This window comes from Chionomys nivalis, chromosome 1, assembly GCF_950005125.1.
Source record: "Chionomys nivalis chromosome 1, mChiNiv1.1, whole genome shotgun sequence".
NCBI lineage: Eukaryota > Metazoa > Chordata > Mammalia > Rodentia > Cricetidae > Chionomys > Chionomys nivalis.
Window position 1 is genome coordinate 24120713 of NC_080086.1, and position 22619 is coordinate 24143331.

At 46.3% G+C, this 22619-nt stretch overlaps 1 protein-coding gene across 1 annotated transcript; it reads left to right on the forward strand.

The window, feature by feature from the left end:
- Positions 1-1445: 1445 nt before the first annotated feature.
- Tigar (TP53 induced glycolysis regulatory phosphatase) lies at positions 1446-22281 on the forward strand. The gene is made up of 6 exons (XM_057791880.1): positions 1446-1571; positions 8498-8535; positions 14279-14400; positions 16528-16605; positions 18221-18331; positions 19105-22281. Exons 1-6 carry the CDS (start codon positions 1540-1542, stop codon positions 19528-19530), a joined length of 807 nt encoding a protein of 268 aa, XP_057647863.1. The 5' UTR covers positions 1446-1539; the 3' UTR covers positions 19531-22281.
- The last annotated feature ends 338 nt before the right edge of the window (positions 22282-22619 follow it).

The window sequence follows — 22619 nt, forward strand, 5'->3', positions numbered from 1 at the left end:
AATGGGGTTAAGGGTATGTGCCACCACACTTAGCTAAAGAGACTCTGTGCCTTTCCCTTTGCCTATGAGATGGTTGAAACAAGAGATCCCAAGAAATTATCTCCCCAGGAATCTCCTGCTGGAGGAGGACAAAGTTTTGAAGGCAGTCAGAAGAGGACCTTTCTCTGAGAGGAAAAAAACTGTTTGAGACGCAGGGAACTGAGACAATCCTCTGGGGGCGACTGGTCTCGGCTGGATAGCTTGGTTGTGCTTATTTTTTTAACTTCCATTTAGAGGGAAATTTTAGGACCCCACAGATGGACTGAGGTGGGGAAGTGGCTGTATTAAATAACTCCTTTTTCTGCCTTTTGCTATTTATTTCACTCTTTCAATTGGCATATGGAAGATAGGTGGCCAAAGCTGGCTGTTTGAGGCACAGACCGTAACCCTCAACTCCGGTCTCACCTTTATTCCACTTTCCTATCATTTGGCTGAGGACTATAGGCTCAGCCTCAAGGTTTTGAAGACTTTCTTTTTAATTTTTATTTTATGCGTCTAGGTGTTTTGCCTGCATGTATGTCTGTGCATAACACGAGCAGGAAGTCAGAAGGTGACGCCGGATACCCTGGACCTGAAGTTGAGCATGCTTGATAGCCTCCATGTGGGTACTGAGAATGGGACCTCAGTTCTCTAGACGAGCAATCAGTGCTCCTAACCCGCTGAGCCACTCTTGAAGGCTTTTATACAGAATCTGTATAGCTGCCTCCGTTTGTAAGGGAAAGACTTTATTCCAGGTCACGGCAATAGAGGTCGCATTCTTTACCGTAGGGACTATTGTAAGGAGTGGTTGAATTCAACTCCTGTTACAACAGATATCAGTGGAGACTTCTGGTGGGCAAGTTGGAAGAGTGACTTGATTATGAATGGGAGCAGCATGAGCGATGAACTGGCTTGGTAAGATCGGGCTCCGCAAAGCAGAATGCAAGAAAGAGGCCTGACTAAAGCTTTTGGTTAAGAAGTTGAGAGTGAAACCGGGTTTCCGGGCAGGTCTAGATGGACATACCTAGTTTGACCTTACTTGCCAGGTAAAGGATAAAGCTAACCCTCACAGGATGCAACTCCTGGTTCTGTACACCGGGAGAGAGTCACCGCCTTGGCACGCTATAATCCCTACACACCTCACGCGCCTTGCTCAAATCAGTTGTAGGAAAAAAAAAAATCAAAGCGGTCCTTATCTGCCCCTGGCGCAGGCGGCGGTCTAGAGCTGGCTGGACTCCCAGGGTGTTATCCTAGGGCGGGGCCCCGCGCACCTGCCAGGCGCCAATCATAGGCCGGCGCGCAGGGGCGCAAGCGCCACTGGCCTGGGCGGGGTCTCTTCGGGCTCAATCTCCGCTCCTATTGGTAGCCTTGTGATGACGTTACGGCAGCTTCGGCCAATGGATATGGAGCCGGTCCGCAAGGCAGGCGGAAGTAGTGCCGGCAAGGTGGCCCAGCAGTGCCGGCGCAGAGCGGTACGGGGAAGCCGGGTTGTGGCTCCTGCGTCTTGGGGCCCCAGACGAGATGCCGCGCTTCGCCCTGACCATCATCCGCCAGTGAGTAATTGCAGTCGCCGGGAGCTTCCTGGCCTGGGTCTCTGCTGGTCCCTGTGTGCTCCAAGCCCAGGAGGGTGGTCTTCCATGTACTTTGCTTTGCGTCCTCTCTGGTCTACTTCCCTTCCTTTTATGGCACACCACCCTGCGTGAGCATGGCAGGTCTTAAATGTCAGCAGCCTTCCGTTTTCCCGAGGACACTAGTGTGGAGAAGCACACGATCAAGATTCCTAGCCACTGAGTGAGGACACGACCCCGTCTACCGACTTCTCAGCGTGACCTTTCTGCTCCCTAGTAGATCCAGAGTTTGCAAAATTGCTGGGCTGCGCCTCATCTTTCCGATGCTGATTGCCTTCTCCCTCACCCCATCCCCGTTTCTCCTCGCATCGGAGGTACTCTTGAAATTTACTAACCTTCGTAGGTTACAGTTCTGAGAAAGAAGAGAAAGCCCCAGCTCTTCTCTGTCAACTGCATCACCCTGAACAATTTTTTTTTTTTTTAAATCTTGACAAATTACATAGAGCAGAGTCCGTCCTTAGGTCACCTATCGCTTTCCTTCTCAGCACGTGTTTGCACCGTGAAGATGGGAGGCGCCTTCGGGGTAAATAGCAGGAGAGGATTTTCAAGGCAAAGAGACGTTGGTTGGTGTTTGGGCCCCAGCAAGGAGCAGCTTCATAGCCTAGGCATCTGAGGAGCAGACTTTATTAATCTTTCTGACCTGTGTCTGGATAAGCAGATTGGTGACTGCAGTCTTTCTAATCTCACTGGGTTGACCACGAGAATTAAATGGAGAAGATGGAGCGCATGGCAGCAGAGAGGAAGATATATACCTGGGAATTAATAACTTGTTCTTCTATAAGTAAAATTCAGCTAAAATGCAGCTGGTTCTCACCTGTGTAGACCAGACTTAATCAGAACCACCTTCTGGGTGAGGTCTGTATTTATCAAGGGGCTAAGTGACCCTTTTGCCTTAGGTCACCTATGGCTTTCCTTCTCAGCACATGTTTGCACCGTGAAGATGGGAGGTGCCTTCGGGGTAAATAGCTGGTCAAACGCCTTCCTCTTTTTCAATGATGTCTTCTCTGTCCAGTTCCTTCTTTATAGGAAACTAATCTCGGGCTTCATGTGAAGTGGGCCTTTAGGATTCAGGCATTTCAATGACCAACTTAGAAATCTGCTTCCCTCCTCTCTTCTGCAGCATCCTCTGTGTTCTCTCGAAAGTTCTGGGAGGGTTCTTAACTTTCTTAAGGTTAAACAGCTTTATTGGGAGCACTGTAGGCATTTGAGTCCCCTTTGCCCTCTTTTCAATCTGAGAATATTCTGGGCCCAGCTGGAAAGCTCCCTTTGGAGTTATAGGAAATCTGGGCTGGAGAAACTGCTTGGAAAATAAGGCGACCCCCATTTAGCCTCTTACTAGGCGGTACCTGTGTGAATAGGGAGTTTCTTACCTTGATACCTGTGACTCACGGGTGAGTAAGGGGCGTCAGACCCCAAGTAATTTGCTTAAAGTCTCATGGCAAGTTGGCTGTGTAAGATTTGAACCAGAGCAAATTAGCCCACCGTTCTCTGCCTCTCGGTTACATTAAAGCCCAGCTAGTGTTTGATCGTCATTTGATCATCACCAGCTTCGGGGCTGCTTTTTATCCTCCTGATATAATTTTAAGGGGTGCTAAGAGTCATTTTATTTGACGGTCGTGGTGTTGCACGCCTGTAAATCCCAGCAGTCCAGGAGGCAGAGGAGTTCAAGGCCAGCCTGATCTGCACAGCAGCGCCAGGCCAGTGAGATCTTGTCTTCAAAGGGGGCGGGTATTCTTCTTTTGACTCAGGAAGATGGACATGTTGAAATAAAGACAGGGCTGTGATTAGCTGCCTTCGTGTCATGGCTATCCCAGCTGGCCTTTTTCTGGAGTAGCTGTGACAGCTAGGAGCCTCGAGGTTCAAGAACAGACCTGCTTTCAGATTTGACTGGTACTCACCATACTTAAACATAATGACTCATGGAAGAGTTAACTAACTGCATTGAACTGTACTATAATGCAAGAGAAATTTAAAGCAATCTCCATTTGTCTAGCCAAATCCTTCGTGAAATTTTATGTTTATCTTAATTTGTTATGTTTCAATTTTTTTCTTTAATCTGTTCATCTTATGTGTATAGGTGTTTTGTCTGTGTATGTCTATGCACCATGTGTGCACTTGGTGCCCACAGAGGCCAGAAGATGGTGTCAGATTCCCGGGAATTGGAGTTATGGGCAGTTGTTAGTTAGCCATGTGGGTGCTGAGAATTGAACCTGGGTCCTCTGGAAGAGCAGCCAGTGCTCTTAGGCCCTGAGTCATCTCACCAGCTTCCAATTTTTCTTCATATTTGGAAATGGAGGTGTGTCATTTTGGGACTAGAACACCCTGGGTTCCGAATGTCAAATCTCATTTGAATTGAACTATAATTTCTCATGAAAGTTACAGCACAAGAAGGCCGGCGTCAGTGTTCCTACATAACAGTAGAAACCAAATTTAATACACTTCTTGTATTCTTTCCTCTCAAGCTAATCTTTGGAATCTGTATTTGCAAATGAATTAATTGATTGGTAAAAGGGAGTTAGGATGGAGTCACATTTGTGATTGAGCATCAGGTGACATCAGGCAAGGCTGTAATTACCTTTTCATACACTCGGGAGTAAATGTGTGTGAAAACCCCAAATGCGTGCTAGCTTCCCACGATGACTATCTTCTGTCGTGCCCAGCTGGCAGCTGGCTGTTGAATCGGAACCCTTTGAAGGGATCTAACAAGAGATTTAGCACATAAACCTGAGCTAAGGAACTCATTTTTAAGTAAGAACAAGTGGTTTTATTTAAGCGGGGCCTGTCCTGTGTCTTATGTGTCCCCCATCATGTCCCATGCAACACCCCTCCCCCCACCACCCACAGAGCCTATAAATGGCTGGTCATGAGACTTCAGTTCTTGGCACAAGTGTCTAGACTCCTCTGGAGCCGGGTGTTCTGTTCCGGAAATGGATCGCCCTGCAGAATTTGAAAATGAGTGCTGTATCCGTGACTCCTTCCAAATACATCTGTCTGACCTTTCCACAGCCTCCGCCTCCTCTCTCCGTCATAAGCCAAAGTCTGCTTCAGGGAAGTGGATCCCTGGCGAACGCTTGCTTAGCCTTGCCCACCCCCTAAACTAGCTTTAAACACCTGCCTCCAGGATGCGTGGAGACCCTTTAAAGCTGCTGAAGCTTTAATACTAAATATTTACACAGGCTTTGGGGAAACAGTTCTATTTGGGGATACCTCATCTTTGAATATTTATAAAGTGGCTTCAGTGCAAAAATGCCCGTAGAAGCTAAAAGGAACCAGTGTGTGTGTGTGTGTGTGTGTGTGTCGGGGCATATGCACATTTGGAGGTGGGGATACTGGAAGTGACTTTAGTAACTGAACCTGGAGTTAAGCTGGCAACCAGCAAATCCCCAGGATCCTGTCTCTTCCCCACTCTCCAGCACTTGGGTTATAGGCACATACCCTCCCGTTTAGTGAGTGCCAGGGTCTAAACGCAGGTGTTTCTGCTTGCGAAACACGCGCTCTTACCCACTGAGCATCTCTCTCCAGCCCCAGCAGAGATCTTGATCAGCCCACAGCTAAAGGAAGTGGCTTGCTATATCACGTTTATTTTTTTTTCTTTTTACTGAAAAGAAAAATTACTAGATGAGGGGCAGTGCCTTAGAGTCACTGAAAATCATTCCAGTGTGTGCTCAAAAGAACTACCACCGACTATGGAAAGACTTCTGGTGTCACCTGCAAAAGTTTGGAGTGGCAAAATTAGCAAATTTTCTCTCTCTCTCTCTCTCTCTCTCTCTCTCTCTCTCTCTCTGCGTGTTTGTGTGTGTGTGTGTGTGTGATCACTCCACTTTAAAAAAACCCAAAGATTAGATTATTTTTATTTTATGTGTATGGGTGTTTTGTCTGTCTGAATGTGCACCATGTGCGTGCTGTCCCCGCAGAGGCCAGAAGAGGGCAGTGGATCCCCTAGAACTGCAGTTAGAGATGGCTTTGCATCACCGTGGGTTCTCAGGTATGAAGCTGGGGTGCCCGTGTTTGTTTGGAGAGCGGTGTACTTATCATCTGAGGAATTTCCCTTGCTCCCCATCCTTGATTTTAATTGTACACAGTGAGGGTGCGTTTTTGGCTCTTGCTGGGAGTAATCAGGAGGGTGATAGTTATATTTAAAAGCTGTTTTATTTCTTTAGTCTTTTGAGACAGGTTTTCTGTAGCCCAGGCTGGCCTTAGAGTCAATGTGTAACCTCGAATGACCACAAACTCCTGACCCTCCAATTTCAGGCTGTGTCACTGAACCCAACTTTTTTTGTTTGTTTGTTTTGTTTTGTTTTTCAAGACAGGGTTTCTCTGTGACTTTGGAGCCTGTCCTGGAACTAGCTCTTGTAGACCAGGCTGGTCTCGAACTCACAGAGATTCACCTGTCTCTGCCTCCCAAGTGCTGGGATTAAAGGCGTGCGCCACCACCGCCCGGCCTGAACCCAACTTTTGATTCTTTGAGAGAGCTTTGCTTTGTAGCCTGAGATAGCCTGGAACTCAATATATAGCCCAGGCTGGCCTTGAACAGTCTTCTTTCCTTGCCCTCCCAAGTGCTGGAATTAAAGGCATTAATCATTAGGAAGCAGGGTTTTTTTTTTTGTTTTGTTTTGGTTTTTCGAGACAGGGTTTCTCTGTGGCTTTGGTTCCTGTCCTGGAACTAGCTCTGTAGACCAGGCTGGTCTCGAACTCACAGAGATCCGCCTGCCTCTGCCTCCCGAGTGCTGGGATTAAAGGCGTGCGCCACCATCGCCCGGCAGGAAGCAGTTTTTTTGATCTCAGAAGAATTATTAGTCTGAGAGAAGTGACCCCAGGCCACCCTTCCTCTCTGTTGATTAGGAGCCATCCTTGCCTTTGTGCTGCTGAGCTCTCGGCGTGTCAGGGGTTAATATCCTTTTCTGTGGACATTTCTTAAGATGCTGCAAGACTTGCACGCTAAGAGCTCCTTTATTGATAGTGGTCCATCAATAATGGCCAAACCAAGCCCTAAATAGTGCTATACACAGTAATTTCATATACTGTGTATAGAATCACATGCATTTTTTTTAATATCTACATGTTTAGGAACCAAACCAGTTCTCCCTGTTCTTATTCCTCTACCCATATGAGACCACACTGATTTACTTATTTATAGTTTAGTTACTTAGTTAATTTTGCATTTCTGGGTATTGAACCTGAGACCTTGCATGGTAAGCAAGTGCTATACCACTGAGCTACGTCTTATACTTTTTTTTTTTTTTTGCTTAGAAAGCAAAACAAAACTTCATTTTATTTTTGAGTGAGATAGTCACTGTGTCTCTGGCAGGAACTCGCTATGTAGCTATGCAGTCCAGGCTGGCCTCGAACTCACAAAGTTCCACTTGCCTCTGCCTCCCGAGTGCTGGGATTAAAGACATGTGCCACCATGACTGGACCTCTTACTTTTTAAATGTGTCCTTTCAGTGTTTCCTTCTGTGCATCCAGGTATTTTCCTTTTCTCTCACTTCACTATTTCAGCCTTGCCCTTTAGTCCTTTCTCGCGGAGGTTGTTCTCTTTCCACACACGTTTCGTGTTGGTTTTTTATGTATATGAGTGTTTCTCCTGAATATATGCGTGTATCACATGTGTGTTTGATGTCTGTTGAGGTCAGAAGAGCCTCAGGGACGGAGTTGAGAGCCACCATGTGGCTGTTGGAATGGAACCCTGGTCCTCTGCAAGAGCATGAAGTCCCTTTAGCCACTGAGTCATCTCTCCAGTCCCCCTTGAAGTCTTTTGGACAGACTCTACATTCTGTGTTTGTTTTTAAGGAATGAGGTTTGTTCACGATCACTACGTGACGTGGAGTCCACAGATTGACATTAGGTGTCTTCCACTATCGCTCTCCACCGTAATTTTTGAGGCAAGGTCTCTTACTGACTTAGCCAGCAAGCCTCATGGATCCCTCTGTCCCCCACTTCTCCAGTGTGCGTGTCGCTGTGCTCAGCATTTCCATAGTGCAGGAATCCCAGCTCAGCCCTTACATTTGTGTGGTAATCACCTTACCGGTAGGCCGAGCTGTCCCCCGGCCTCTTTATCGTAAGTCTATCTTGCCATCTAGGCTCTCACCTCCCTCTTCCAGCCTCAGTTTACCCAGATACTTCCTAGAAATGATTCCAGTCTTGTGGGTCTTCTGGTTGCTTTCCGGTTGGGATTGTTTTGATTTTTTTTCTAAAATATTTATTTATTTATTATATATACAATATTCTGTCTGTGTCTATGCCTGCAGGCCACAAGACGGCACCAGACCCCATTACAGATGGTTGTGAGCCACCATGTGGTTGCTGGAAATTGAACTCAGTTTTGATTTGTTTTGATTTTTTAATCCCTCAAAGAGTGTAGCCACACATCAGTTGGGTGCACTGTTGGCAGGCAAGATGGCTGGAGCTCCCTCACGGTGTGACTGTCTCAGCTCTAGAGCCCGGGTTAACTCTGGGTGGATGCCAAGGGTCCCGGAATTTCTTTCTCTTCCCATTTTCACACCCAGTGTGCTTCTTCAGGGTGGCGACCCACAGCCTGCCACCCTGGTTGCAGTCCTGTTTGAAGTTGTCTTGATCAATCAATATACTTATCTTTAACAAGGACACCTCATCAAATGCACATGTTCACGCTGCCTTTTAAGTAGCTTTTTCCTCCAGCAGTTCATGTAACATTGGTTTCCTGGTCCATATACATTTGCTTTAATAAGGGAATTCTTGACTTGGAATTCATGAGTTGGGGTGGATGATTGGAAAGAAAATGTTTAGATTTGGAAGTTTAAGATTTATTATGAATGTCATTACTCTCTGTCATTTTTCAATTTGGTAATGTATTTTCTTTCTCTTTATTTTAGTGGTGAAACAAGACTTAATAAGGAGAAAATCATCCAAGGTTAGTCTTATCTGATGGTGGCCTAATCAGATTTGGAAGGGACGGGACCAGTAGGAGGCGCTGCAAGAGCCTTAAATTGGACTGGACTAGGGGATGAGGGTACCATGGTAACCATACACTTTGACTGAAACAGTCGGTCACCAGGAAGAACAAACGTCTCTGAAGTGAACATGTTACACAAGGGTTCTCCAGTCATCTATGCAGGTCCCTCAAAGGGACCCGGTCACCAAGGACAAAGTTGTGCTGGGTTCTTGAAATGTGCTTAAAACCAGGTGACACATGCCAGTAATCCTAGCAGGTAGGTGCTGAAGCAGGAGGAACTCTGTAAGTTTGAGGCCTCTTGGACTTCAAGACTGGTTTTTTTTTTTTTTTTTTTTTGGTTTTTTTCGAGACAGGGTTTCTCTGTGGCTTTGGAGCCTGTCCTGGAACTAGCTCTGTAGACCAGGCTGGTCTCGAACTCCCAGAGATCCACCTGCCTCTGCCTCCCGAGTGCTGGGATTAAAGGCGTGCGCCACCACCGCCCGGCCAAGACTGGTTTTGAAAGATCCCCAGTGCTGGGGAGACTGTCACTCAAATCTCGGGATAACACGACCTCCCCCCAGTAACTCACGAGAGACCGTCCTCGCTGCAGTCACACGAGGCTTTAATGATGAGATGAGACGGGAACCAGTGCACTGGGGCCGAGACTCATAACCCACACGGGAAGAGTTCGACCCCGAGTGACCGGGAGAAGGGGTTTTTAAGGGAAGAAACCATAGCCCAGTAATCCAAAAGGGTCATAGAAAATTCCGAAAATCCAGTGACAGTCACAAGGGGACAACTCCCTGCCTCTCAGGACCACTCTCAAGGTCATAATCAGCTAGTTCCTAAAAAACGGTACAATGATAATCACAAGGGGGCAACTCCCTGTTTCTCAAGATTATTCTCAAGATTACAATCTAACTTTATCTTCAGCTAGTTCCTGAAACACAGTCACTGAACCGGCTAATCCTAGATTTTTGATTCTTCTCTTCCTGCTGGGGGGTGGGGGGGGTCTGGATTTATCCAGGTCTTTCAGTTTATTCTGTAAAAAACGATTTTATATTAGAAATATTACATTTACAGGCTAGTATTAGCACTTTTCCAAACAGTTAACTGATTTTTGTACTGACAGTGAAATTCTCTATATTCTGGGGTGGTCCTTGTCATATTGCATGCTGGGCCCTTGTATTCTGCGCTCAGACCCACGAGTCTGGCCTTTTGAGGAACATCCTGGTGAACTTCTGGGCAGATGTTGCTTCTGTGCCCTGGTTGATTCTAAAAGCTTTTGGTATTTGTGTTGGTGTAGGAAATTCTGGGCTGTGTAGAAGTAGGTTTTCCTTCTCATTGTGTCTGGCTCCCTTTCTGGAGACCTATGGGTTGTGTGCCTAAACCACCCTTACTTCTGAGTGTAGTGCGTGCCCACCTGAGTTATCCTTGGGCCTGGGCCCCTCACCAACCTGACCCCCGCTTCTGAACATGAATAACCAGGTATCCCCCGGCCAGTGGGATACGAATGGGTGGTACCTGATAAACCTAGTGGAGAGGAATGGAGGGGCAAGAGACAGGAGAAATGACAGCTAGACAGTGTTTCTGATCAAGCCACCGAGTTAGATAGCAAAGGGACCAGTGGGGAGGGAAGGGGTGTGTCAGGTCTTATGGAATTCAGGCCTGGAGACACCCCTGGCTGATAGGTAAATACTGAGGGTCTGTGATTGTTGACTAACAAAGGAAAATGCTAATTGTTTCTAAAAGCCTGGTGCCTGCAGGTTTCCCTAGGCTAATGTCCTAGGGAACTTGCCTGCAAAGGTGAATATCTTACTTGTGAACTTAAGATGGCTGTAAACAAAATGCAGATCTTAAAATACAGGTCTTTTGCTTCCACAACCAGGATTGCATTCACATTCATTTCTAGGCTGTTTGTCTCCTCCTGACTTTGTAAACTGGGTGCTCAGTTTTCTTCCCCACTCCCCTTTTTTAAAAAACAAGCAAAGCCCCACATAGTCTTTATGAGGCTGGTGAGGTAGTTTAGTGGTGAGAATGTGTATTGCTTCTACAGAGAACTCCAATTTGGTTCCCAGCATCCATACTGGGTGGCTTACAACCACCTTTAACTGCAGCTCCAGGGGATCTGGCATCCTCTTCTGGCCTCTATAGGCACTGCAGTCATATGCACATGTGTGCACGCGCACACACTCACACACCTGCCCAGACCCACATCATTTACAAAAACAGTAAAATAAATCTTTAAATTCAGTCTTTCTCAGGCAAGTTTGGGCACTTTTACCCTACTAACTTATATGTTTAATTTTTTATTTTTTCTTTTGCTGTTTCTTCCCCCTCTTTTTCTAGCCTGTCTTCTTTGCTTTACTTTTTCTTCTTTTTGACTGCATTTGTTTCTTCCTAGCCTTCTCCTACCCTTGAGCCATAGATCTTCTCATACAGATCTTTAGATTTGTTGTGCTTCTGACTTCTTGTAATCAGCCTAGGCTGCTGTAACAGGTTACCACAGACTGGGTGGCTCAGAAAACACTCTTTTGTTTTCTTCACACACTTCTGAAGGTCACAAGTCCAGGCTAAGATGAGTACCTGTACCAGCTTGTTGTTGCCGGTATGGCACAAGCTAGAGTCATCTGGGAAGAAGCACCAGCAGTCAAGATTACCACCCTCAGGTTGACCTGTGGGCATGTCTGTAGGGCATTTTCTGGATTAATGATTGATTGCAAGGGCCCAACTCACCATGCATGGTACCATCATGGGGCAGGTGGGCCTGAGCTGTAGAAGAAAACAGGCTGAGCAAGCCAGGAAGCAGCTTTCTGTTTGTGTTCTCGTCAGCTCTAGATTGTGCCTCCCCTCAGTGCCAGAAAGCAGTCTGTTGCTGTCTCTTCATTACCCCCTCCACTTTCTCTCCTGGTCCTCTGGATTTCAGTTAGATGTATGTTGTAGGCTAATGCTTGTATCCCTCCAAATCCCTGTGTTGAAATTCTGACCCCCCAGTGACTAGGTTACAAGGGTCATCTCTCACAAAGGAGAGGTGTCACCCCTCCTCTGGGTGACACCCCAGAGAGTTTTCCTGTTCTTCTGCAATTTGAACTTTCCCCCCACTGTGTGCCCTGGCAGAGGACCTCGCCAGAAAGAACCTTGGCATGCTGACATCTTGACACAGAAGTTGGACCTCCAGAGCAGTGAGAGATGGGTATCTTCGGTTTATAAGCCACCTCTTCTAGGGTGCCTTAAACTAGGAAGTGCATGTGGGGAATTCTCTTTTCCTTCATATCCACAGCACATCGGTGGATTGGTCCAGCTCCTCCCATGGTCCAGCTCCTCCCAGTGCCTGCACTGCCTTCTGAATTATGTCTTCAGTTCTGTGTTTGAGGGCCTCACATGCCCTCCTACCAAATTGCTGCCCAGGGAGGGATTTTCCTCATCAATTCCTTCATTCAAAAGATAAAAAAAAGATTTGATTCTTTAGGAGACTGTCACATTATTCTTGGTAGGCTTTGTTCATCGATTATTCTGAATCTGTCTTTATCTCTAATCTCTGCTGCTGATTTTAGTATCTAAAATCTTAGTGGTTCTAAATCCCTTGGTTGTTCTTCCTGGCTTTCATTCATGATGTGTGTGTGTGCACACGTGTGCATACACACTCACAGACAGAGTGAATGCTGAATCTGTGTTGACCTTTTGTTTGCTTTAAATGAGTGAGAGCTTATTACCCCTTATTGAGAATGATTTTCTCTGAAGGGGGTTTGTGTTTCGTTTTTCTCCTTACCTGAGACTGTTAGCCACCTCCCAGGGTCTGTTTGGCTTTCCAGCCCTCTGTTCCACACAGCAGCCCCTCCCTCCGCCTGCCAGCATGTGCTGCCAGCGTCATGCTTCCATCCTCTCCTCTGATATAGTTCAGAGGCTTGCTTCGCATCCCAGAAGCCAGCAATGAGCAATACATGCAGTTTAGTTCCTTCCTTGTAAAATGGTCCTTCACCATCTGCTGTGCTTTGCCCCTGGCTTCATAGCATTTTAATTTAAAAATTCTTTAAATTGTATTTTAGCTGTTTTTTTTTTTTTTTTTTTTTTTTTTTTTTTTTGAGACAGTACTACTCTATAGTCCAGGCTGGCTTACAGCTTACTATGTAGGTCAGGAAGACCTCTAATCCATTGCAATCCTCCAGCTTCAGCCTCACAAGTGCTGAGGTGTGAGACATCATGTCTGGTCCGTTCTCCCCCCCCCCCCCCCCCCCCCCCCGGTGAACTAGAAAGGAAAGGAGGGGGGAAGAGGAGCAGCATCAGTGCTGACCCTGTAGACAGCAGAGAGTGGCATCGCCACCTGATGCAGCCTGCAGGAACACAGCCTGCTTGGGCATAGCCCATCCAGTGGAGAAATGGACAGACATAAAAGAGGGAAGAGCCCAGATGGCTCAGAATGACAGGATTCCCCTGAGACCTTGGGGCAACATCTGAGTAGGCGAGGCGAGTCTTCATCGAGCTACGGCTCCCTGGCATGGTGTTTAGAATCAGCCTTCTAAGAAGCCAGGTTGTTCTGGTACCCAAGAAAATGACATGACATCACAATAATCATTGTAGATTCTCTCCCTCTCCTCTGACTTCACTCAGATACATTGACTTCACTCAGATATATTTATTGTAGAATATTATTATTATTAATAATAAAAACTCAGACTCAGCTATTGGGGTGAAAGCTTAGAGATTAGAGAAGCAGAGTGGCCAGCCATTAGAGTTCTTACCTCTACTAATGCTCAGACCAAACAGGTGATCCTGTCCTCAGACTGCCTCCTCCGTCTCCTTCAGACTGCTGCTCAGAATGCACTGAGCTCTTATCTCCTCCCGCCTTATGTTCCTCTCTCTGCCGAGCCATATCCCTGTCTCTACCTCCTTAGTGCTGGGATTAAAGGCACTTGACTCCCATGTATTGGGATTAAAGGCGTGAGCCAACACTGCCAGGCTCTGTTTCTCTTTGAGACTGGATCAATCTAGCGTAGCCCAGGGTGGCCTTGAGTTCATATATCCGTCTGTCTCTGGGATTAAAGGTGTGTGCCACCACTGCCTGGCATCTAGTGACTTAGCTTTGTGCCCTGATCTTTAGGCAAGCTTTATTTGTTAAAACACAAACAAATATCACTACAATACTTTTTTGTTTTTGTTTTTTCTTTTCTTTTTTTTTTTTTTTTTAATATTTATTTATTATGTATACAATATTCTTTCTGCGTGTATGCCTGAAGTCCAGAAGAGGGCACCAGACCTCATTACAGATGGTTGTGAGCCACCATGTGGTTGCTGGGAATTGAACTCAGGACCTTTGGAAGAGCAGGCAATGCTCTTAACCGCTGAGCCATCTCTCCAGCCCTTCTTTTTTTTTTTTTTCTTTTTTTGATTTTCGAGACAGGGTTTCTCCGTAGCTTTTTGGTTCCTGTCCTGGAACTAGTTCTTGTAGACCAGGCTAGCCTTGAACTCACAGAGATCCACCTGCCTCTGCCTCCCAAATGCTGGGATTAAAGGCGTGTGCCACCACCGCCCAGCTGTTTTTGTTTTTTCAAGACAGAATTTCACTGTAGCTTTGGAGCCTGTCCTGGAACTAGCTCTTGTAGACCAGGCTGACATCAAACTCACAGAGATCTGCCTGCCTCTGCCTCTCCAGTGCTGGGATTAAAGGTGTGTGTCATCACCGCCTGGCTGACGATACATTTTTGAATGGCTCTATCCCCCACAGGACAAGGAGTAGATGAGCCCCTTTCTGAGACTGGGTTTAAGCAAGCAGCTGCTGCTGGTCGGTTTCTGAACAACGTGCAGTTTACACACGCTTTCTCCAGTGATCTCACGAGGACTAAGCAGGTGAGTTCGGGCTAAGTGTCTAAACTGATAGGTCAGAAGCTTAACAACAGTGAAGTTGAAAACCCCACTTCCAGAGCCCAATGAGATGATGGCTCAGTAGGTGAGGTGCCTGCCAAGCCTGACGGCTCAAGTTCAATTCCTGGGACCCACGTGATAGAAGGAGTGTCGGGGTCCAGCCTCAACTGGGTTTGTAGCTTCCAAGGTAGGGGCATGTGGATTAGAAAAGTTAGGTAGGAGGAACAGAGATAGAAAGAAACACAGAGACGTAGGATAGAACCAGGAGGGCAACCCAGTGAATACCGGGCGCACCTGCGTTTATTTCCCATCTCTTTATATACCCCAATTCAAAAGCGGGGGAAGAAGGCAAAAGACCGCTTTAATAGGACAAGGAGAGCAAACAGAACAATTACGTGCTTCAGTTCTTGAAACAATAGCCCCTATATCCTGAGTTGAGCATTCTCTTGGTAAGGCAGGACATGCAGCTCCTACATCTTAGAGCAAGTGTCCTGTAGCCAGCTACTCCCTGGGTCTTGAAGGAGCAGAAATAGGCTTGAATTCTCTGACCTTTCGTCAAGGTGGAACGGATCCACCTCTGTGGGCATCTTCATATCTGAAACACCACTAACCACTCACTAGGCCAGGATATCTTGTTAGTAGCCATCTTCATATCTGAAACACCACTAACCACTCACTAGCCCAGGATATCTTGTTAGTAGCCATCTTCATATCTGAAACACCACTAACCACTCACTAGGCCAGGATATCTTGTTAGTAGCCACTCAGACCTTTTGTCAATAGCTTTGAAAGACCAAGAGTAGACTTAAGGTCTCTGACCTTCAGTCAAGGTGGAGCAGACCCACTTCTGTGGGCCCCCACAAAGGAGCAAACTGATTCTTTTAAGTTGTCCTCTGACCTCCATGTGCCTGCCATAATGAACACTCTCACAAAGGGAGTGAAGTACTGAAAAGAGACAAAACCACAAGGCATATGGGGGAGAGGGGAGGTCTTAAATGATTTCTGGTGTCTCATGTCCATAAAAAAAAAAAAAAACATAAAGAAGAAAATGAGTAAAAACGAGCAAAATAGCACAGCCAGCCCCAGCCATTACAGATATAGACTTTATTATTTTTGTTTTGAAACAGCGTATTGCTGTGTAGCTCAGTCTAGCCTTGAACTTAACCATTCCCCTGCCTCAGTCTCCTCATGCTCAGGGATCAAGCCTGGTTATCACACCCATCATTAGAAATAGAACTTCAGATGTTACCTTATGCCTTGGTGAAAGATGAACCGGGAGACTAAGCAGAGAACTGGAAACAAGGAAACAGGAATCGGGAAAACTGGAAAACTGACAATAGATTAAGACTGAGACTTAAAGGAATCTCCATGAGACAGCTTCATGGAGAGTTAGAACTGAAGTGAGAAGATGGCCCAGTGGATAAAGTGGATGGGCGTCTGCAGCCAACACTAGCCATCCCAGCAACTGGGGGGCAGAGAGATCCCTGGAGCAAGCTGGCTAGCTGGATAAATCAGAACTGATGACCGCTGGGGTCAACAGGAGATCTACCTGAATAAGTAAAGTGGAGCATAATGCAGGAGCTCACCTCAGGTCAACTCATGGCCTCCCGGAGCACACCAGCACAGATGTGCATACCACACACACACACACACACACGAAGAGCCACAACGAAGGGTAGCATGTCTTTTCTGTAAGGAGCAGAAAATAAGCCCTCTAGGTCTGACAGTCTCTGTGCTGTCTGTGACAGCTGTTTCTTTCCGTTCATACCCAAATGAAATGAATGCAGTTGCACAAAGCGTATCAGTAACTGCTCATGTGGCTGAGTTCTAATAAATCTTTATTTGTAAAAGCAGGTAATAGTCTGAATTGGCCCTGTGGACTAGATGTACATAGCAGTAAATACCAGAGTCAGGCATGAAGAGAAGCCACAAGCCCTGGGTGTCGTGTGTTCTGGGCATGTGCTCTGCCACCGAGCTGCAGCAATTTCTGCCCAGGAACACTATTGCTAGTAATTCATAAAAAGCTAAGTGGCACGCTTTTGAAACTTCATGGTGACCCATTCTTATTTAAAAGAAGAAAGAAAAAATAAACATTTGTTTTTTGCTTTTCAGACCATATGTGGCATTTTGGAGAAAAGCAAATTTTGCAAAGACATGGCGGTGAAGTATGACTCCAGACTTCGGGAAAGGGTAACTTGTTTAACCTTCTACCGTGGATTTCAGTGAGCCGTCCTTTGGTTAAAGCACAGATACAGTCCTCTCGCAAACTTATTTTTAATTAATATATTTTTTGTATGGGTGTTTTACCTGCATATATAACTGTGAGCCACAGGCATGCCTGGTTTTCAAGGAGACCAGAAAAAGATCTCCTGGGACTCAAGTTACAGACAGTTGTGAGCCGCCACGTCGGTGCTGGAAATCGAACCCTGGATCCTCTGGAAGAGCAGCCAATGCTTTTTACTTCTGAGCTACCGCTCTGGCTCTTTCTTGGGAGTTTAAAATCAACCAATATATTAATGATCTGTGTAGCTAGGCATAGTGACACATATCTGTAATCTCAGCACTTGGAAAGTGGAGGCAGGAGGGTTGTTAAGGTGAAGCCAGCCTGTGCTACATAGACCCTATCTCCAAAAAAAAAAAAAAAAAAAAAACAAGATCTAGAGATAATAGCTCAGTGGTAGAGTTCTTAGCTAGAATGTTTAGGGACATGGGTTTAATTCTCAGCACAGAAGAGGAGGATCGAGGAGAGGCTGGTAGGGGTGAGGAGGGGGAGTCTACTCAACTGTCCTGTTGTGCTACATATTACAGAGAGCACCCTCTTTAACCATGTGAGGTAAGTGTCTTGAGTTACAGAAGATCACACTGGTAAAAACTTGTTATACTGAGGGGAAGTTTAAAGTAAAGTTAATAAAGTGTTTCCCCTCTCTCCTGCCCTCACTGTGAGTGTGCATGAGTTTGCTTTCACCCAGTTTATATACTAGAAGTGAGTCTTAAAACTGAGACTCAGCCAGGCCATGGTGGTGCATGCCTTTAATACCAGCACTCGGGAGGCAGAGGCAGGCAGATCTCTGTGAGTTTGAGGCCAGCCTGGTCTACAGAGTGAGTTCCAGGACAGGCACCAAAGCTACAGAGAAACCCTGTCTTGAAAAACCAAAACCAAACCAAAACAATCAAGCAGATTTAAATTTGGGCAAAGCACATGGAGATTTCCAATCTGAGATCTGAACCCAGGTCTCAAGGAGCGTTGGTATTTTTTTATGCCCTACGATACTGACTCCAAGCTCAGCAATATCCCTCTCAACTCTGGTTCCTTTTGATCCTGGATAGAAATGGAACAGAACTGTGCGAGCATTCTAAAAGACCTTCGTCTCTCAGCTTGCGTGTGTTCTCTGTGGGTCAAGGTACATCCCAAGTTCTGGAGGAGGAAGTTTCCGCTCTGTGCCTGAGAACTGGTGCTGAAAACAGTCAGGCATGATGTTGGTGGGCAGGCAGGCCCTTGTGCTGCTATCTCCCCATCTTCAGAACTGGGCAGATCCCTTGTTTGTCTGGCAAAGACCCCATCATCTGCTTGGGATAGCCTCGGGAAGTTCTTTCCCACAGAGAGCTGGACAGAGCACCCCAACTTGAGAATTGCACTGTGTCCTGGGGCGTGGGCCTCTGCAGAGTGCATTCCCGCCAGCAGTTCAGGGAAGATGGGATAATAAATACTTGAAGGAAGCTGGTTTCCTTCCTGGACAGTTTCAGATTTCCAAGGGCCTTTACTGTTATAGCTAAGCTATACCTTTATCTAACCGGACTCTTGCAGAAGTATGGGGTCGTAGAAGGCAAGCCACTGAGCGAGATGAGAGCCATGGCCAGAGCCGCTGGGGAAGAGTGTCCCATGTTCGCTCCGCCCGGAGGAGAGACACTGGAGCAGGTATGTAGCCCGCATCTAGGTTGCCATGTCGCTGGCACATCAGTGAACTGGATAGTGACCCAGTCACTGAATTCTGACTGATTTTGTACCCTAGCTGTTTGTGACTGACAGCCAAGTGGTTTGCAAACTTTGAAGACAGCTGCCTGCCCCCTACCCCGACACCCCCATTTTCCAAGTTACCCTGTCTGTCTCAGCCACTGTGAGCCAGCAGCCATTCCTGGTGATAGAAGTACTCACTCTCTTAGATGATACTAAGAAAAACTTAACCACGAGGTGGTGGTATAGGCAGTGTTGGTACAGGCGGTGGGGGCAGGCAGTGAATCAAGGTCTCCCTCTGGATCCCCAGAGGTCTGGTCTTCATGCTGTGTGGCAAGCGCTTTGCCCACCAAGGTGTTTCCTCTTCCTTCTCTTCCCTCTTTCTTTTCTTTTCTGTTCTGTTCTTTTCCTCTCTCCCTCTCGCTCCTTCAATTTTATGTGCATTGGTGTTTTTGCCATGGGTGTTGCAAACCCTGGAACTAGAGCTACAGACAGTTGTGAGGAGCCATGTGGGTGCTGAGAATTGAACCCTGGTCCTCCTCTGGAAGAGCAGTCAGTGCTGTTAACCTCTGAGCCATCTCCGGCCCCCTCCCTTTTTCTTAATGTCTTCAGCAACTAGTGATTTTTTGAAGTCCTGTAGAAGCCTTAGGGTTTTAGCGGTCAATTGTATTTCAGGCTTGTATTTTGAGGACACCGTTAGCTTCATTTTCTTTCCTGTTATACTTCTTTCGTTGTAGGTGAAGATACGTGCAAAGGATTTCTTCGATTTCCTTTGCCAGTACATCTTGGACGGGACAGGTCAGAGAGAAAACTTCTTCCCCAGAGCTCCAGGCAGCTGTCTGGAGAGCAGTTTGGCAGAGGTGTTCCCTGTAGGGAAACGGGACAGTTTAGAGTTGCATCCTGATGGTGGCGCCCCGGGCTTAGCAGCCAGCATCTTAGTTGTGAGCCATGGAGCTTACATGAGAAGCCTCTTTGGTTACCTCATCAGTGACCTCAAATGCTCATTGCCAGCAACACTAGGCAAAGTTGAACTCTCGTCGGTCACTCCCAACACTGGGATGAGTGTCTTTCTCATAGACTGCGAGGAAGGACGCGAACCAGCAGTTCAGTGCATCTGCATGAACTTGCAGGAGCACCTAAACGGAGTGACCGGAAAACACTAAGTTTAAAGCCCTTACACTGGGAAGCCTCTGAAGGGAGTGCCTTGGCCGGTTGCTTTTGTGTCCTCTGCTCCTGCTGTTTTAGAAGCAGTTAAGAATTTGTGTGATAAAGCCCCACTGGGGTCCTGGCTGTATCAGGTGATCGAGGAAACCCACCCAAAATCGACCTGTTTTTTTTCTGAGTACACTTGCCATTTTCTGCAGTAACTTCGCCACTCTGTTCCATATGTTTCCTAATTGTTAACGTGTGAGGACATTCAGCACTGCACAGTCGGGGACTACGATCCCTCTTCCTACATCCTTCATTTCATTGACCCTTTTGATGTCTGGATGATGGTATTGCCTTTTCAAGATAATTGGATGCGTTTTCACTAGCTTATCAAGTGCTTGCAAGAAAGAATGGTTTGTATAATTCACTGTGTATTTGCAGCGATTGTGTTACAGTCCAAAGCCCTTTAAACTGAAGCTTCTTATTGTCTTCAGTATGTGTAATGTAAAATGAGAAAACACTAAAGCATCTTTCATAGAAATCAACTCTTGGGTTGTTTTTGTTTTTAATGTTTTTTTTATTCTAAAGGCTTCTAAATACAGATGAAGGACTGGAGGAACGGGTCAGTGTTTAAGGGTACTTCCTGTTCTCCCAGACCCCAGTTCAGATTGCGTGTTGGGCAGCTCACAACTGCCTGTAAATCCAGCACCAGAGAGCCACTGCTCCTGGCCTTGTGGGCACTAGCACACACACAAATAAAGATGATAAAAGAGCATACCACTTGATCAAGACACATTAGGGAGCCTCTGAGCAGAAGGCAAAAGCAGTTTTCCAGGCAAACCAGGAAGAAAATAGCTAAATTATCTCTTACTTCATATCCACTCAGCATGTACAAACTTTCCAGGTGAGGAATGAGCTAAAAGTAAACCCAGACTAGCATCCAGAAGAGGTGTGGGAAAATGGCTTTCAGAAGGAACAGACAAAGTAGCCTCCTTTCCCCCAGATGGCGCTAGAGGAAAGGGATTTTGATTGCCCCTCAGGAGTCCTATCTGAGAAAATGATTAGCTGCTGAAAATGCGGGGCTCAAGTCACAGCATCAGGGAGAGGAACCAGGTGGGGAAAATGTGGTTGTAACCCTGGACCCTGCTGTCAAGAAGTCTGACCGGAAACAGCTAGCAGGACTGAGTTCTTACTGAACAGTAGATACCAAATATAAGATGCCCCGGAAAAACAAAAGTTCACCTGCAAGGGATGTACCAGTCAAGGCCTGTCACAACCTAACTGTAAAGCACCAGGTCCTTCCCCTGTTGGGACACTTTGTGGAGCTGGTGCCAACACTTTGGAGATTGGTGACCCAAAACTAAGAGTTTATTTGGGACCCCAAATGCATGTGTACCCTGAATGAAAACATTTCTAACATCGGAAGTCCAGAATGTGATCCTGTTCCAAGAAACTCAAGGAGTAATTAAGAAGGTGGCAGAAAGTGTGCCCCATAGGTGACAAAGAACTTCAGGTCAGAAATCATATTAATATTTGGGACAAGAATTGTCACCAGAGACTTGAGTCAAGCCCAGGCTGTGGGCTTTGGTTCTGTTCTCACTCCTGGAACAGTTTTGACAGAAGGTGTGGTGAGCTGGGTTCATCCGCCGTTTCACACACGGCTGACCCAAGTCCCTGATACTCCCTGACAGTTATTTCTCTTTTATCAGGCTGTATTTTCCCATCCCTGTGTCTAGAAGATAATGTGTTACATGCTAAAAGGAATAAAAAAACTATAAAATTGACAGGAAAAATGCGTAATGGATAAATATCCTACCCCAAAGCAGCATCAAAATGTTCTTTCGGCCTGAAATTAGGCTAGAAGGAACCAAGATTCTTTGCCTTCTCAGTATTAGCCATAAAATAGGATTTTTTTAAAGTCGTCCTTACTCCCACCCTACCGCCACAGGCTACCAGAGATGAATTGGCACACATCTTCCTCCTGCCGAGCTATGTTCTAACCACCCCCAGCGCCTCTAGTCCAACTCAGTCATATTCAGCTATTACAATTTTTTTTTTTTTTAGCAATTTCAGGTTTATGGAAAAACCATGCAAAAAGTAGAAAGTTCACCTACTCATCCTCTAGTTTATTACGAAAGTCTTACCATAGTATGTTTAAAAGAAGTCTGTATCTGAATCAAGTGTCCTACATGTCAATTTTTAGTTACCATGTTGATGACTGCACGCATCTCGTGTTGCAGGAGGAGTGCTCAGTGTCCCATCAGGTCAGCATTTCCTTTGACATCAGCATCACAAAGACAGTTCAGTATTCACGCCATTCTTGGGTGTGCCCAGCACTACCTGAGTTTCCCTGCTAGTGTGGGCCTGTCATGAATTTGAGCACTAGAGGAGAGTGGTCTAAAAACTAGTGGGGTTCGAACTGTCGTGTGTTACTCCGCGGCCCTCGGTTCCATCCTCAGCACTGGGGGAAACTGCAAAGGGTGAGGACCCTGCTCTTTAAAGAAGAGAAATCCAGTGCTAGTGAGTAGAGACCCCCCCCCCAGCCAGCTCTCCAGGGCTGCCCAGGCACAGGGTGCAAAGTTACATTCTACGGTTCTTTCTGCTTCTCCCAGTGTGTATTGTCCTGACGCCTTTCAAACGTACATAAACACCCAAGTGGATTCTTCATTGACCCATATTGTTTGGAACACTGTTTGGGAACATATGGATCTATTTAATTGTAACCACTCTTCTACTGAATAAATAAAGCACCTTTGTTTATTGTAGGTGTTTGGTCTGTTCAGTACTCTGTAGGAGTAAAGTCACAGGGAAGTCTTGTGGGGGGCAGTGAGTCAGCCTCACTCCGAATGTCAGGTTTAGTGATGAGCTACCACATGAGGACAGATGGGACACTCACCAGCTTACCATTTAATAGATGTCATCCCCTGACCAGGTAACCCTATGGTTCATGGCAGGGAATGGGCAGAGTGGAACTTCTGTCCTCAAGAAGTAAAGCATAAAATCAAGGCCCTGGAGTCCACCATCCTTTCAAAGACACCACTTTTGGCTTACAGCATCCTAAAGGTCTCACTGCCTCGTACTCGGGTCTTCAGAGACATTAAAT